This window comes from Pseudochaenichthys georgianus, chromosome 1 (genome assembly GCF_902827115.2).
Source record: "Pseudochaenichthys georgianus chromosome 1, fPseGeo1.2, whole genome shotgun sequence".
NCBI classification, from domain to species: Eukaryota; Metazoa; Chordata; class Actinopteri; order Perciformes; family Channichthyidae; genus Pseudochaenichthys; species Pseudochaenichthys georgianus.
In genome coordinates this window covers 39,799,191-39,816,400 of record NC_047503.1, presented here as the reverse complement: position 1 = coordinate 39,816,400, position 17,210 = coordinate 39,799,191, and the positions used below count along the sequence as shown (strand labels likewise).

Sequence of the window (17,210 nt, the reverse complement as noted above, 5' to 3'; positions counted from 1 at the left end):
AGCAGAGGGGGCTTTTCGTATATGAAATATTTTTACATTCTGTATTGCTGATTCAAAGGAGTTTTAAAGTAACCTTTGTATGCTGAATATTGTTCTTTTGGTAAATCTGTAATGACACCTGAGGACTGGAGAATCTGTGTGAAAGGTCGTGGAGGCGCGATCACGTGACCGCCGACCTTCCTCCTGCTTTCCACTCTGACAGTCCTGCAGCAGTTTGACACAACATGGCTTTCTTCACACACCACATCTGCAGGGGTCTGTCCTCCTCTGCTGTGAGACATGTTGTCATAAAAAATGTGACGATTATCGGAGGGGGGCAGATGGGTGCGGGGATTGCACAGGTAAGCGACAAAATGCCTTTGGTGTGTGTGTATACTGTGTTAAGACATGTAGCTAGCTGTTAGCTTCATAATAGCTAGTGAGGCAGCTACTCTTCGGGGAGTTGGAAATGTTACTAGTCGTGCATTTGCTGAAACAACCTTAGTTTCATCCTTAAAGTGTATTTTCTTGTAAAACTGAAAGAAAACTATTCAATTAAAGCTAATTTGTGTCGCATGCAAGTTGTTCTGTATCAAATAACCTTTCAAAATAAATGCCTGTAGTTGTCATTACAGTTTGACTTTGAGTTCTTCAGTATGTGTGGTTCTTGTCTCGCAGAACAATCACCCATTGATCCCATAAGGAAGATGTGTGAAATAGTTCAGTTGTCATTCATTTGTGTTTCCTTGTGGTGTAACAAGACAAGACTGTATAAGTGGCAGGGTTCACTTTTAGCCACAAGGTGTCGCCCGCCGTGTGTTCTCCGGTAATCAGCTGTTGGAGAATTTGACCTGTGCCCCACAAGGGTATACTACTTCCAAACTGTATAAAGTCTAACAATTTACAGTGTTTTTGTAGTTCTTATACTCAAGCCGAATGGTATTGGTTTTCAAGATTAAAAATAGTTATACATTGTGCCATCATTTTAATCGCACACAGTTTAACGAACAAATACAATAACAGTAAAGGCATTTTAGTGGATTCTATCCATCCTGCCCAGATAAATCTCTTCGCTGAATACCCTCTTCCTCACCTTGACATTGCACACGGAAGCTTTCCTCCATGTTGTCGTGCATATACAGACTAGTATTGGTGTTCTTTGTGTGATAGTCAAATCAAATTAATTTCCCAGTAGAAGTAATCAAAGCATAAAGTAAAACATTGGGACTAAAATGTTTAAAACATTCTTTTGTATACTTAGTTTTCCAAGATTCTCCTCGAGCTATTTCACTAATATTCCTGCAATCTGTTTCTTCTCTAGATTGCAGGAATACTTTTCTAGTGTGAACACACTTCATCCTTATTTTTATATGTTTTGGCAGGGAAACAGAACAATCTGATTTTATAACACCTTATAACATACAGACTGGTCACTGTTCTTTTTAAGTGAAGTACAACACACCTGAGTCCACAAACAAAAGCATGTATCTCCTTTAATGAACCATCAACAAATAAAACCAAAACAAAGTACTTTGGTTGTACAAGCAAATGAAAATGTACCAATTCATTACACAAAGTTCAAGTAAAAGTTTACTCAGGAATAACCTTTTATTAACCCATCTTAAATTAATTTCTTCCTGAAAGGTCGCTGCCTCTACTGGCCACGCGGTGACGCTGGTGGACACAAATGAGGACATCCTCAAAAAGGCCGTGAAAGGGATTGAAGGGAACCTTAAAAGAGTGGTGAAGAAGAAGTTTGCTGACAAGCCAGAGGTGAGACATGTCAAGCCACCACACCAACAAAATAAAGAAATGAAATGTGTGTCATTGATACGAGATATTGCATTTTGGTTTTGTTCCAGGCAGGGGAGGAGTTCCTGCAGAAAGCCATGCAGAACGTGTCCATCTCCACAGATGCTGGATCAGTTATTCAGGGCACAGATCTTGTGGTGGAAGCCATTGTGGAAAATCTGAAAGTGAAACAGGATCTGTTTGGTGGGCTTGACAAGGTGGCACCAGCGTAAGCACATCCCCTCTGTGTCACTCATTAGTCGTGTTGCTTATCAAACGCATGTTTTCTACTGCTGCTGTCAGTATTCAAAATGAATGAACCTTTATTCATTTAAAAATCCAACACCACGTTTTGGTCCGAGGGAAGTTGGCACACATATTACATTTGGTGGCCTTTGTAAAAGATGATTTAGTTATGCACTGCACATGTTTGCTTTTATTATGAACTGCTGTCCATATAGTGGTTTATGAACTTTCTGCTTTTTTGCACACGTTTCTTTTAGACACACCATCTTTGCCAGCAACACCTCCTCTCTCTCCATTACTGACATCGCCAGCTCCACCAACAGGCTGGACCGATTCGGAGGACTTCACTTCTTCAACCCCGTCCCTGTGATGAGGCTCGTAGAGGTACGGCACTTTCAGTATTATGAAAAGATAATCTATGCAGGGTTGGGTTGGGCGACAAATATATCACGTTTTTTGTTTTTGGGGGCCATTTTTATATTACTTATTTAAGGGTTTCCTCAGCACCTACCTCTATACTTTGAGACCATTATTATGGATACATTATACATCTGTGAACAGAGCACATTTTTTAGAAAATACAACAGTTTGAAGGGTTTATTTTTCAGCTTTATGATGGAAGAAAATACAGAGAATTTAATCCTGCCCAAAATAATGCAATAAGGTGTTATTCTACGTCTAAGCTCAGGTTGGAAACACCTGTATAATTCTAATTACATTTGAATCTATTATGCTCCCAACACTTTATTAAAATCAAAGTTGATAAAGTGTTCATCTTTCACAGGTCATTGCAACCTCAAGTACAAGCCAAGAGACGTTTGATTCCCTCCTGAACTTCAGCAAAATGCTCGGGAAGACATCCGTGTCCTGCAAGGTGAGAGATTCTGTCTGATGGCATTATAGTCTTTTACAAATAAACATCCCCACTCAGCAGCTTCCGACATGTCTCTGTTCAGGACACACCGGGATTCATCGTGAACCGCCTGCTGCTTCCTTACATCCTGGATGCCGTCCGGATGTATGAGAGAGGTACATACTGAGTACTGCACCGACATACTTAGTTTGTTTATAGGGAGGTTTATCTATGAGCAAGTGTCCATAACTATGTTTCTTTGGGAAGTGAAAACACAAGAGTGCAAAAGAACCTCAGTCCTTCTTTATGTAATTAAAAGGAGAATATATGTTGGTGTAGCACTGTATCACACACTATAACAGTGCTTCTCAAAGTGTGGTCCGTGATCGCCCCCTAGTGGTCGGTGAGTATATTGGTAACATTTCACATTTTTTTAAGTTTTCCGCACTCTCGCGGGAATATCTGCGCAATGGAGGGAGCTTAAGTTTCACTTTCGATTGCATGATATAGCCCAGATAAACACCTTCATCACACATGTTGCCACTTGTTTGTACCATTTTCAGGCGATTTGTAAAAAACGATGTGTTTTTGGATATTTGTGGAGTTAGGTGGTCCGCAAGTGTTTTTGTATTGGTTAAGTGGTCCTTGGTATGAAAAAGTTTGAGAAACACTGCACTATAAGATACTATACACACCTACAAAGTGCTAGGCTATTTATGAGTTTGCAGTACTGGTTTTCTAATTTCACTCACTAAATATAAAATGTATTAAACGGAAACTATTACAATACACCTTTCTGGCATTTCTCTTTTCTTCCGCATTAAGCAAATAACAGTCCTAGCTAACTTTAACTTAAAAATTGATTTAAACTTGACAAAGATAAATAAAAGCCATCGAAATGCTCATTTGAGTCTTTCTACTATTTCAACATTTTATAACCCTAAATGGGAGTTATAACTAAAAATATCCTTGCTCTACTCTCAGCGCTGGGGTAGAAACGGCAGCAAGTAATGAAGCTCTTATTCAGTATCCTTTAATATAGTTATATATTATATGATCGTTGTTGATGGATATCTGCATATTCTCATGGTTCTTGTACTTCTGTCTTCTCCCTCAGGTGATGGATCCAAAGAGGACATTGATATTGCCATGAAACTTGGATGTGGTTATCCCATGGGACCCTTTGAGCTCTCAGACTACGTAGGACTGGACACCATGAAGTTCATCATGGATGGTGAGGAAGACTATGTAGAAGATGTATCGTTATGAGATGTAACTAAAGAGTAAATCCAACATGTACTGTACAAACCTTTACATTTGTGGTACTTTGAGTCTTTTCTCGTCTTGCCTATTGCTACTTTCCTCTACATTTATTCGATGACTTTAATTTAAGAAACCCTTTTTGATCTTTAGGTTGGTCTGCAGCGAATCCTGACAACCCGATGTTCGCTCAGAGTGAAGTGCTCAACAAGCTGGTTGCAGAGGGCAAGTTCGGCAAAAAGACAGGAGAAGGATTCTACAAGTACAAGTGATTTCCTCACTAGAACTTTAATAATAAAGCCATCTAACAAGGACTAATCCGAAACAAAGTGTGCCTTCTATGATAAACGTCGACTTTTGTCTGTCAGTCCATCTTCTTCTGAATGATGTGTGTGGAGATTAAAATAGATTTTTCAAATACTTTGTCTCTTTGTGATTGCTTCTCATATCTTCTAGCCTTAGTCAAATTATTATTGGGATAAAATATCACTGTAAGACAAGATACAACTTTTATTGAAGTTCTTTGAGGCATTCAGTGTTGCTAACCAGGTTGCATTGTTTGTGTCTTTGAGTTGTAACAGAAGTCTTTAATTAATAACTTTCTCATTATACATTTGCAGAGCATATTATGTTGTATACCCACAATGTTACATCTGTTAGCTAGCAGTCTTCCCAGTCCTTCGAAAGCAGCATTCTGTCAAGGGGGGAAAACCGATAGAGGGAGTTTTCTACATCGGAAGTCTCATTAGTTTTGGGAGACAGCTTTTCACAAAACAAGTAGTGCAGATTTGTTCTTCATTACTTACATTTAAATGTGTTAATTAGTCTTTTAAGCTATCAGTGACTTAATAAACAAAAGCGTTATTGAGTGGAGGACTACTCCATCACACCGCTTATGTACTCTTTATATAAAAACCTTAGCACTTAAACTATTGTAGATCTAGTATGGTGACTTCTGTCCATTTGAAAGGGCTGTTTGATGAGATGTATTGCTATCGGACACATGGGGGATTTAGGTCTTGTAAATAAAATGACAAACACTTTTAGATGCTTTTGGGAATGTTAACCCTCTTTAATGTGTCCTGTTAATCCAACAGGAACACAAGGTGGTGCTGTTTTACCTGAAATGAGGACATGCAAGAGGCCCAATTCACATGAGTCTATAAATAGACTTCCTTTGATCTTGGCTCTTTAATCAAAAATGTTGTTTACTTGAATGTAATTGTTACCTTACGAGTTTTTACAGAATTTAAAGTGTAAAGCAAATTTTAACAAAGACAAGAGAAGGAAATGGATCTCACCCTTTATATAGACCCAATTAATAAAAGGTGTGTATGCTGCATAAAGTAGGTTTCTCTTTTAAATCACAATAGTACTGTGTAAATGTGTTCAGTGCTTCCGATTACTTGTCTCTCCACAAAGACTAGAACATTAGATCAAATGTGTTTTACATGATTTACACCATCCATACATACGCAACACTGAAGCCTGTGCATATTGGCATCATAATCTCCAAGGATGACACACAGACTGCTACATCTGGCACTTCCAGCTCAGGTCTTGCCACCACACGAGTGATTCAATGAGCCAATGGTGCCTTTTTATTTTTCTTACAAAAAAAACATGTTGAAACAGTTCAAATATGACCACTTGGGAAGCAAAATGCTACACCAAGATAACAGTGACCCAAAATTAGATAATAAAAAAAGGAATTCATCAAGTAATACTAAAATAGAGCATTAAAATCAAAATGTTACAGAGATGCTTGCATGGAATAAACGACATGGCTAAAGACCACACTAGCTACCAGAGAGAAAAGACAAAGGTCCATTGCAATAAAAGAAAGACTGCCAAGTGCTGGGGTAAATATATATATCTGCTTCATTTGTCATGTTTTAGAACAATAAAATATAGGCCTCTGAGCCATAACTCTCGCCTTTGTCCTAATGTTGCCTGCAAAAATACCAAGAAAATTGACATATCCTGACAGTTTTAAAAAGTACACATACTGAGCATTATTTTACATCTGAGCAAGACTCGAGGTCACTATTTGTTACAAATAGTTATCAAAAGAAGCCTTAAGTTTCAATTTTCTGCAAGATGCTTCAACAAGAAAAATGGCTTTCCTGTGTCCAAAGCTTATTTTCATATATACCACTATATAAAAAAAAAAAAACAATATTAAAAAAAACAAAATAAATCACTAAAATATACACCGAGAAATTGAAACAAGGATTCAAGATACAAAAAAAGCATTCAAAATAAAATTCAGTCGAAAAAGCAAATCAGAACGTCGATGCTTTTTTTGCACCAACTGGTCGGCGACAAACTAAAAATGGCGTCTTGAGGACGTTTCGTAGACAAGATGAGATTCCTCCGGCTTCCTTAGTGCAGTCTAAAAAGAGGTGTTTGGTCGGTCGGGCGAAACCCCAAATGGTCTCAAAAATCCAGAGAGGGAGGGAGAGAAAGGGGGGGAGGTGTTGAGGGAGTGAATGTCGGCCTAATGAACTATACAAAGGAACCGAGGTGACAAATAACTTACAGTAACTCAGAAACAGGTGTGAGGGCGGTGCCGTGAGGAAGTTTGTGCGTACATCAAAAAAATGCTGCTGTTTTTCAGTGCAGTGCCTTGGGATCGTGAAAGGAGACACAGACGTCAAATTGATGTGCTCTTTTTGTACGGTGAGAGAACGTGATTGGTGCTCCTACTAATCATGATTGTCTTGTTCAGTTCAATGTCTCTACAGCAGGCGCCTTCAGGACGGGAGTGGAGGGTTTCTGGTGGTGACATGTGACCGTGTTGAAGAATAAAGGTGAGGTGGGGTAAAGATGGGGTTTAGGGGGAAGGGTGGGGTCCTCTGAGAACTGGAGGCTTCAGTTTGGATATTTAGGGTCTTCATGGAACTCTAACAGGCCTCCATCTCGAGCAGAGGGCCCGTAGCTGCTGCCTTCGCTTTGCATGTGGAGAAATTGTTCCGTTTCCCTCCTGGAGAGAAAAGAAAAACAAAAGGATCAATAAACCAAACGATGACGGAACTGTTGTGTACACCAAACAAAAGGAAAGAATTCGAAACCCTGGTCACACTCGCGTCACATTAACCCAAAGCAGACGTATGAGGGTGACTCAGAGTGTCTCGCCATGCAGGGAGGGACAAATTACCTGTCATTACAATCAACACCATCAATCATTACTCGTCTCTTCGCAGCGTTACAGCTGATTGAAAGAAGGCTTTTGCCGCAGTGTTGAGCCAAAGCTCTGAACTACAGAGGGGTCAGAGGTCGGTGACAGGATGTGGGCCGGGCTCTCTTTGATCTACTCCGGCATGGGGGTTGCCGTGACCCAGCTGGCAGCGCTTCGCTCTTCCCTGACTCACTCATTCCTCCCCTCACTCTCTCAAGGCGAGCACCCAATTGTGTAGCTTCTGGTTGACATTTAAGCCGCGCCGCAGGTGGGCGATGGAAAACAAGGCGAGGAAATGCCCCCCCCACACACAGGGGGAGAGAGGTGGGAGAAGGACTCAGAGCTAGTACTTAAGTAAAAGTAGAAGTGTAAAAATATTCTGCTTCAAGTTAAAGTCCTCTATTCAAAATGTTACTCAAGTTAAAGTACATATACTCATAGTACCAAGTACTCTCCATGCAGATTGGCCCATTTCAGAATCAGAATTTTTATCAAGCTTGTAAAGGTGGAACTCTTTTTATTTACTGCTGGGTAGAATGTGAATATATTGGCAAAGGTACTACGTAGATGTAGTGGAGTAAACGTACAAAGTAACCAATTGAAAAACCTAAGCAAAGTAAAAGTACCTCAGAATGGTACCCAAGTACACAGTGACTTTACACCCCTGCATGAGGATCACTGCATTGACCCAGCTGGTTCAAGCTGGCAGAGTTCCCACATTGGTAATTATCTGTATGATTGCGGTTCAGGTGCAGATTAACGCGGCGGTGTAAAAAACGTCACCTGACTGCTCCATCTACTTCACAGAAATCTCGGCCTCTCTCCCTGACGGGGAAATTGTTTGTCGAGCAGCAAAAGTGTTCTTTTCCCTCTCGCGAGCTAACATAACAGAGTTAGCTTGAGTTATTGACAAGCCGAGAGGAGTTATTTTAGACCCGAGCAGCATCAAATAGAATGTGTGATCAAAGTGGAGAGGCAGAGGTGCATGGATGCCTCCTGCGACTAAAAAGATGGATGTTTTGTGAAGACGAAAAAAAGGAAAGAGAAGCGGTATTAGTTTGCTTTCCCCTCGTGGCAAAGCAAAGGGTGTGTTTTTGTAGGAGAGAAGTCAGCTGAGCCCTGCCACACACACACACACACACACACACACACACACACACACACACACACACACACACACACACACACACACACACACACACACACACACACACACACACACACACACACACACACACACACACACACACACACACACACACACACACACACACACACACACACACACACCACACACACACACCACACACACACACACACACACACACACACACACACACACACACACACACACACACACACACACACACACACACACACACACACACACACACACACACACACACACACACACACACACACACACACACACACACACACACACACACACACACCACCCTGGCAGACTGCTTTACCACATGTGGATAAAAGGGAACAGGACAGAGACCACCTTTCCCGAGCAGAGCTGACCCCGAGTGGGGACTGAAAGGAGCGCGGCACTCGGAGAGAAAGAGAGAGAGAGAACCCCTGTCGCTTTTATTTACCTCCGCCGCCCTCGCTCTTTTCATCCCAGGATCTCAGAGCGGGGCCCGCACGCCCGGCACTGCACCCTGTTTCCTGGGGAGCATTTTTCCTTCCCCCACCACAGACATGAAAAGCTCTGGCCTTCCTGCCCGGGGAAAAGGCCCGAGGGGCTGCGGGCGAGAAGTGTGTGTGTGTGTGTGTGTGTGTGTGTGTGTGTGTGTGTGTGTGTGTGTGTGTGTGTGTGTGTGTGTGTGTGAGTTTCAAAAAAGCCTGGTGGTAACAGCAGGGGTGTGTACTTGCGTGGTGGTTGGTTTTCGGGGGGCACGGGGCCAGCTCTTCACAAGGTCCAGCCGACACACACACTGGGATTCAGGAGCAACTTGACCCCTCCTCTCCTCTCACCTCCCCCCCCCCCCCCCTCCTCCACATTAGTGCTCAGGAATGCCGGCAGGACTTTTTTGCAGGAAATGAAATGCTCCTCTGTTCAGAGGGCTAGCGAAGGTTTAGTCTCCCCCGTCTCTCTCTCTCTCTCCCCCCAATTCCTTTCCCTCTACGGGACGGAGGGAGGCAGGAAGGAGGGGAAGGAGTCGGACAAGCTCTTGCCCAGCTTTTGAAGTGTGGGAGGTTAAGATAACTGGCCCAACCTCGCTCCTCAATCGCTGCTTTCACCTCGCCAAGGCCAAATCAAAGCGGCCGCAGCTGGGGCCCGCCCGCCTTACGGCCCCCTCACCTCCAAACCCAGCAACCCTCACCCCTCCTCCCTACATGCAGCTCTGGGGTTTCTTTTGGTGCCATTAAAAAGGAAAACACCGCTGACAAATTACTCCCAAAAATAAGCCAAGTGCAGAGAGGTGTCTCTAGCTCCGGCAGAGGAGCAGACTTCACCATGGCAGAGAGACCAGGGGAGATTTGGAGGAGAACCGAGAGGGGAAGGCTGAAGAGAGAGAGAGCAACGCAACTAAAGAGAGATGTGTCATCTTAAAAGAGGTCAGGTCAACTCGGGTGTTATTGTTTTTAGATCTTTTTTATCAGGTATGATAACATTGTAACATTGTTGTTGTCAAATCTGAGGTCAGGGTGACATTAGAAAGATATCTGACGGGGCAGTCACATGATTGGACGACGTCACATTATTTAAAGTTGCCCTATGATGCTCATTTCAGGTTCATATTTAGTTCCTCTACTGTGATATGTTTACATGCTTTAATGTTCATAAAGCTCTATGTTTCTCATACTGTCATCTTTTCACCCTCTGTCTGAAACCAGAGCCCAGTCTGCTCTGATTGGTTAGCTGGCCGGCTCTGTTGTGATTGGTCAACCGCTTAGAGATGTCCCGCTGCTTCGCCTATCATGCTGTCGGAGCGCTAGCCAACAGAAGCACGAGTGTTACGTAATGCTGTCGCTTTGTCCAAGTAACAAAGGAGTCCAAAGAAGCATAAAAGGGCATCTTTAAAAAGATAAAACATAACATCGGCTAAAACCAATGAAGGTTTTGATTACCAACGTTTGGCAATTCTATTTCTGACCATTGATCAATGAATTAATGAAGTAACAACAACATCACGGGTTAACATCATGTGTTCTTATATGTCTCTCACATGTGTTCATGTATGCTGGAGCAGCTGCCGCCTTTCCATTTCAACCTGAGATGACTGGGTGCCAACTCTTTGTCACATCACCCTCTGAGGTCAGTCTGGCTCAGACTAATATAGTTGTGAGCTTTATTAAGCGTAATTGTCACACATTTAGATGAGTCTGGTGCGGTGGCGACGTGTCTTGGCAGTGACCTCGGCCTGCATCACACAGCTGGCTTTAGTGACACCTTTTAAAGGGAGCCACCGCTGTACACACGTGTGCCAGCGCAGCTCTTAAAGACACAAGCAGACCTATAAAAGAAAAGAAAACACCTGGAAGACAAAGCCATGTTTGAAACAAAATGCTCTGCACTGTCAGCACTTTCTACGGCTGGGAGACATTCCACATAAAATAAATCGCCTCTTAAAAAAAAAAGCTTTGAAATGTTTAACCTCCAATCAGAAGGCGGGCTCGGGGAGGTTGAGTCTCTTCCACAGGGGCTATCAGAAACTAACGGGTCAAGTTAGAGTGAAGAGAAAGAACAGGAAAGTGTGCAATGGAGAGAAGGGAAGCACTTTCCTTGATTTGTAATGACATGTTATTGTTGGCATGTATGTTTAAAGTGTTGTGCCACATGTATCCTTGACATGTTTAGTGTTCTTACTTTTTCTAATTGTTTTTACTTTGTTGTAACACCTTACACAACATGCTTTGGCAATACTTTGTTTTTGATATGGTCATGCCAATAAAGCTCCTTTGAATCCGAACATTTAAAAGGGTGGGGTCTACTTGTGGTCAACAGGGGAAAAGGGGAGGGGGAGTTACCCAAACCCCAAACCTCAGGCATGTGTGGGTGAGACTATGGGAGTGCAGGAGGGTGTGGGAGGACGGGGGAGGTGGGGGGGGGGGGGAGGCGTTGCCCACATCTGAGGCGGCATCGCTGGGGGCCCGGGCAGCTGAAGTCTGGCCGTGTGCCCCCGCTTCAGGCCGGGGGATGTTGGGAGAAAGGGGGGAGAGAGGGGGGGGGGGGGGGGGGGGGGGGGGGGCTGCACATTCAAAGAGTCGGCTCAATGACGGCTCCCTCTGCTGTGGTCTGGCTTCAAAGGGGCCCGCCGCCCGACAGAGGAGAGGGGCCGGAAGAGGAGGAGCGACGAGAGAGGGAAGTTAAGAGCCAGAAGACGAGCCACAGAGGGAGAGAAAGAAAGACTGAGTGGAGGTTTTTTCCTTCCTTAACAATGGCCAGAGTCAAATTCAAATAAACCCTTCTTCGTTCAGCTCACTTTTATTAAGGCCACAGATCTCCACCTCTGCCGGAAAAAAGCTGCAGTGCCTCCAGGATCCACGGGGGTGAGAAAGAGAGGGGGACACGCGGAGAGAAAGAGGGGAAGTGGAGAAGACATCACAAAATGCTAAGAGACTGGACCCTCATACTGTTATGCAGCTGGCCAAAACCATGACACATAGGCCCGTGACTCAATCAAAACCAATGTCTAGCCGTAGTCTAAACAACGGGAACACTAGCTGCGTTTCTCACAAGTCACCGAACATCTTGAAGGAGTCACATTCAGAGGTGTAATGTAACTAAGTACATTTACGCAAGTACTGTACTTAAGTAACAATTGAATGAGTTCAATAGATTTAATCAACAACTAAAAATAGCTCGAGCTTGAAATGGCCATACTGTATTGCGTACACCTACTTTTGGTACTTGCAGTATTTTAAAGCTGACAATGTTGAATACTCCGAGTACTTCCTCTACAGTACCTTTGGTCACATACGGATGCCAGACTCGACCAGGACAACCATGTCAGTGTAAAGGATTTGTACTTTTAAGCTAAAACCACACACTTAAATTACATGCTGAAAGTTCATACTCCAAGTGCAAGAGGGTCATTTTTTCTTCACAGAGTGGGCTTTGTGGAGGTCAGGACGGGCGGGCGGGCGGACGGTGGGGGTGAACATTTCCGATTCCACTTCCTACCCACAGAAACATTAGCCTGCGATTCAAACCCCAAATCTCTCTCCTCCACTAATAACCATTTCTTTGTGTGAAAAAGTACAGTTTTAAAAACATCCTCTCGTCTCCCGTGCGCAGCTCAAAGCGACACCCAGAGTCAGTTTTGGGATTGCTTCCCCAATTATCGCAGGTCACTAATAAGGCGGGTGTGGAGGCACTGGGCTGTGCCGCGGTGGCCTTGAGGCTCGGTGCCAAATTGAAACGACTCGGGGAATAGCGGCAGACGCTGAATCTTGCCTAATTGCAGCCGGAGTGTGTGGCTGGCTGCTCAGATGTGTGAGTGAGAGAGAGAGAGAGAGATATGGGTCTGAAAGAGAGAAGATGAGAGGCAACAAATAAAGAGATGGGGAAAGAAATGGGGGATGGAGACTGGGGGATGAGTGGCAGTTGAGAGAGATTGCGTAAAATCACAACTCGAGAGAATGAGGGATTTTCTTCTGGCCCTTTTCTTACCCTCCCTTTTCTCCTAACACACTCACGCCCTCCTCCTCTTCTTCCCTCCTCATCAAAGTCTTCTGACAGCTGACTTCTGGCAGAGAGAGAGAGAGAGAGAGAGAGAGAGAGAGAGAGAGAGAGAGAGAGAGAGAGAGACCGAGACCGAGACCAAGGCCACCAAAGCTTCAACAACACTTTCTTCCATGTGTCTGGACCAGGACATGTGGTTGGAAATAACCCTCGATGCACTGAACAGACTTTTTAATGAGTGTAAAGCATCATTTTCAGAAAAGCTATTAAGAAAACCACAAGTATGGGCTTGTAAACATCAGCCATTTAGCTTGTCAACAAAGGAGCACCTTCATACGAGTCCTCTTGCTCAGTTAGCAAGTGTTTGCAACACCCAGTCGCTCACTAGCCAGATTAAAAAGGCCACCTTTCGTAGGATTTTCTCCCCCCTGTGAAAGAAATGTGCAGTGGCTGAAATAGGAGAGAGCCTCGAGGGCAAGTATGTGTCTCGGCCAGATAAGTATCTGTGAATCAGCAGGCTTAGTCAGACACACATGCCCGAGAGGAAGCAAGAAAGAGACATTAAGAAACAGTGAGGTAAGGAGTAGTAAGACGGCACATTTCAAGTCAGTGATTAAAGACGGGGCGACGAGGGGAAGCAACGGAAACCCTAACTTCACATTGTCAGAGTAAAGACCTCTCGGTGCTGCTCCACTGTGGTGAGAGCCAGCTGTTTGACAGGCTGATGATAACAAAGAGAAGCAGCCATGAACACGGCTTCCTCACTCCTCAAGTCCTGGTTTACCTCACAGGCAGACCGACTCAACAGAAGCCATCACATATGTTAATATGAAGTCAAGTTTCCCTTCGTTAAAAAAAGGAATCGAGCTCGAATGGAACATTTGACTTTGTCACGCCACATATTCTTTATTGACTGCACGGGCGCTATAATAAAATCTAATGGAGCAAATGTTTGTTTGAACCATCATACAAGAAGGTGTGTCTTTAAAATCAACTCGTTAACAAATGACTTTTTCCACATTGCGGAGAGACAGATGGGGTACAGGCTGAGGCGGATGAAAAGAAATAGACAAACGAGTTCATTTAAAGATGTTTTTTGTCGTCTACACCAAGCTAACCTCAATCCAGCTCTTTGGGATCTGCATAAATTGAGGGCTTGGGGAGTTGTGGCAGTATCCTTGGCATTATGCATATTAGTTTAAGGCTGTCACTGAGAATCAGCAAGGGTGTCCATCCCGCTGCGGCTCGGCGCTGCTAATTATTGGATCAGAGATAAAGTGCTTTTTTAGCGCTCGCTCTTTCTGGGCTTTGGAAACCGGCTGTGGCGGAAAAAAAAAAGGGAAAAGAAAAGAAGCCCAATTTTGGGTTCAGAGCGAGCCACCGGGTCAGGAATCGATCAAGTGGAAAACCTTTGTGTGGTTGGGGTGATTTCAACGTAAGACCAGATTTGTCACATCTGCCCGGCTTTTTACTGCCGCCGAAAGGGAGCGGAACAACAGGATGCTACCAGACTCACAGGGGGGGGGGGAAGGGAAGGAGAGAGATGGAAAGCAACACGATCCACAGAGAGTAGGGAAGACTGAAAATAGAGTTGCCACATATGGAGAACGCCGATGCGTCTTTCGACAAAGAAAAGGAGAGGTGGCAGTTCAGTGAGGGTTTGACATGTCGTCTGAATCAATATATCCCACGATTGTATTCACATGTAAAAAAGAAACGGAGCGCCTTTGTCATGGAGGCATTATATACACCCCGAGACCCCAGATACCATGACATCTTATTAAAAAGGTATAGCATCTCATTAAGTTCCTGCCAAATAAGCTGCTGGATCCTGCTCCACATTGATGCAGGGGGAGACAACACATGTAGTCCATATGGGGCTGACGTCTTAGCCTCCAACAGCGGTAAAAACAAAAAAAAATGCTAAGCTAGTAGAACTGTTTCAGATGTATTACTTAGCCCACGTTTGGAAAACAGAATGTATGAGCTGTGGGATTTATGAGGCAATATCTTTCAAACCCCTTTTAATTTGATATTTTTTCATGAGGGACGAAAAATAAACCACAAACTGCTGACACAAGCGTTGACCTTTAATCCAACCAACACAAACACATTGGATTGACTGACGCAAACGTACACACACACATGCACACAAACAGAGACAATCCAATGGCTAGTGTGCAGCAGAGCCATTGAGCAAACCCCACACACAAAGCACAATCCCTCTTCAGGCCTTAACACCAATCACACAATGACCATGGCGAGATTAGGGTGCACCATTTCAGGATTAGTCTGTGAGTACATACTCTCAAGTCAGTGTTTAGCAGTTTAAAAAGGCGGGACATGTATTGAACTGATCAGACACTTAGGGGATAGAGGGTTTGTCTTACCATATTCTCAGATGTACGCCGTTTTCATTCTCTGGCCTGTACCTGCAGAAAACCGCATCTTTTTTTAAAAATGTGATATATCTGGACAGCATAGATCTTTACCGTCCATTTTGCCTGCTAAAGTGTACAGACCCCAGGTAAGAAAATACAAAATGGTGACATTTTTTTACTTGAGATGTAATTCTCGATGGATTACAATTGCGGTGCTGAGAGCAGGCTCATAAGCGCAGCTAAACAAGGTCAGCAGAAAGACACACTGAAGAGCAGCAGGCAAACAAACGGCGCAAAGCCCAGGGTCGGTAAGTAGTCGTATAGAATGGACAGACTAATCCCAAAGTAGGTGTAATTTGTGAAGACGGGGATGAGAGAGGGATGGATGGTGGGATGTATACAAACAGGACTGTGCTGCCTTCACAGGAGTCAAGCCAGTCTACTGAAGCCAGAATCAGGATGGAAAGTACATACATTCAGTATTTTTAAAAAGGCCCCATCGACTGGGAGATTAGCTGCTTTTCACAGTTTGTGTGCATTCGTAAAAATGCAGCAGTATACTGTAAAAGATCACGTGTCTATGGAAACATGGTGTAACTCACAACTTCAAAATGCAACACACAGGGAGAACAGGAGAGAGAAAGGTCTGGTGCTTACCTGGGGCTGACTCCTGCATCTTTTCCCTCTTCCGCTTCTTCTTCTTTCCCTAAAAAATATACAGAGGAACACATAAAGTGTGGCTCCAGCACTCACGCTCACTAGACCACTCTGATATCCTGCTGCTGTCTGCCATGTTCACTCATCCCCTGCAGGGCATCCAAGCAGCATCCCCCTGGACCCCGGGCTGCACCGAAAACTGCCACGCTGAGAGGGACCGACCAATCACTGACTTCAGGTGTACTCTACCTACTTCCAGCTGCATTTAAATAACTTTGTCTACATATTTTAAGGCTCTTTCTGTGACCATCCTAACCACTACTGTTGCGAGCAGCCTGCGTCATATTTCCCCTGCCTTTGAAGTCCCCTCTAATGACAAATATTAACATGAAGTGCAATTAAAAATGCTCACTGTAATTAGGCTAGTCTAGCTGAATGGCTGTGAAGAGCGCCACTCTGTTTCCAGCGAGGTGGGAGTGTGTAAGGATTTATAGCTTATGCTAAATCCCCAGGGGGGAGACTATAGGTATAGATAGCAGCGTTAGAGTCGTGCTAGTCAAATATGAGCAGCACTTTGGTTTCCCGCTGCAAAGTCTGCTAATCCACTTATTCATGAGCTAATCTGCCTTCGACTGCACCGGCAGACAGGGAGGAAGACATATTCGGTGAGAGAAAGGACGAGAGAGGGGGTACACAGCACAACTGTGAATGCTACACGCTCTCCATGCCAGTGCGTTACCTATTTTGGGTGTTCCCAGGCATGATGTGCTGCCCGTGTACAGCTGAAGATTGTTTGTGGGCGGGGCCGCAGAATAGCACTCTCAGGGATGCACTTGTAAGAAATGTGTTTGCGTTAAACATATCCCTTTATCTCTTTGGTATGCCAACTAGAAAGCCATTCCTCTACTCTTGTTTCTCTTCTACCCGTCACATATCTTCCTACATAACAAAGCTGGGAATGGAAAGGGAACTTGGCTGACTGTCACTAGCTGATGTTGCGTATCTTTAACTGCGCCGTGCTTCAGTGGGAGCAGAGCTGAGAAACTATCTCCTCCCTCAGCGAGGCGTTTTGGCGGTGGAGCAGTGGAGGCAGTAGAAAGGGGGGGATGCTGTCGGTGTCCGAGGGGAGGCAGATAAACACCACAAAGCACTTTGGTGGTGGAGTGAATGTGAGTGCCGGAGCCACACTTTTTAAAAAGGCTGGTGCTCTCTCTCTCTCAC

At 44.2% G+C, this 17,210-nt stretch overlaps 2 protein-coding genes across 6 annotated transcripts in view; one reads left to right on the top strand and one right to left on the bottom strand.

Moving 5' to 3' along the window:
- Positions 1-175: 175 nt before the first annotated feature.
- Positions 176-4,549, top strand: hadh (hydroxyacyl-CoA dehydrogenase). Its single transcript, XM_034087168.2, has 8 exons — positions 176-341; positions 1,624-1,752; positions 1,842-1,999; positions 2,274-2,400; positions 2,801-2,890; positions 2,973-3,045; positions 3,987-4,103; positions 4,283-4,549. Exons 1-8 carry the CDS (start codon positions 225-227, stop codon positions 4,399-4,401), a joined length of 930 nt encoding a protein of 309 aa, XP_033943059.1. The 5' UTR covers positions 176-224; the 3' UTR covers positions 4,402-4,549.
- Positions 4,550-5,660: 1,111 nt separating this feature from the next.
- The window catches only part of lef1 (lymphoid enhancer-binding factor 1), a 106,727-nt gene continuing 95,177 nt past the window's right edge, over positions 5,661-17,210 (bottom strand). For 3 of the 5 annotated variants that reach the window (XM_034087062.1, XM_071203579.1, XM_034087089.2), the window contains 3 exons: positions 15,990-16,038; positions 15,342-15,399; positions 5,661-7,115 (listed from right to left, as the gene is read on the bottom strand). In XM_034087062.1, the coding sequence (XP_033942953.1) occupies positions 7,004-7,115; positions 15,342-15,399; positions 15,990-16,038 (219 nt within the window). In that variant the 3' untranslated portion in view covers positions 5,661-7,003. The remainder of the gene's footprint in view (positions 7,116-15,341; positions 15,400-15,989; positions 16,039-17,210) is intronic. The other 2 variants (XM_034087129.2, XM_034087137.1) reach the window with 2 other exon arrangements.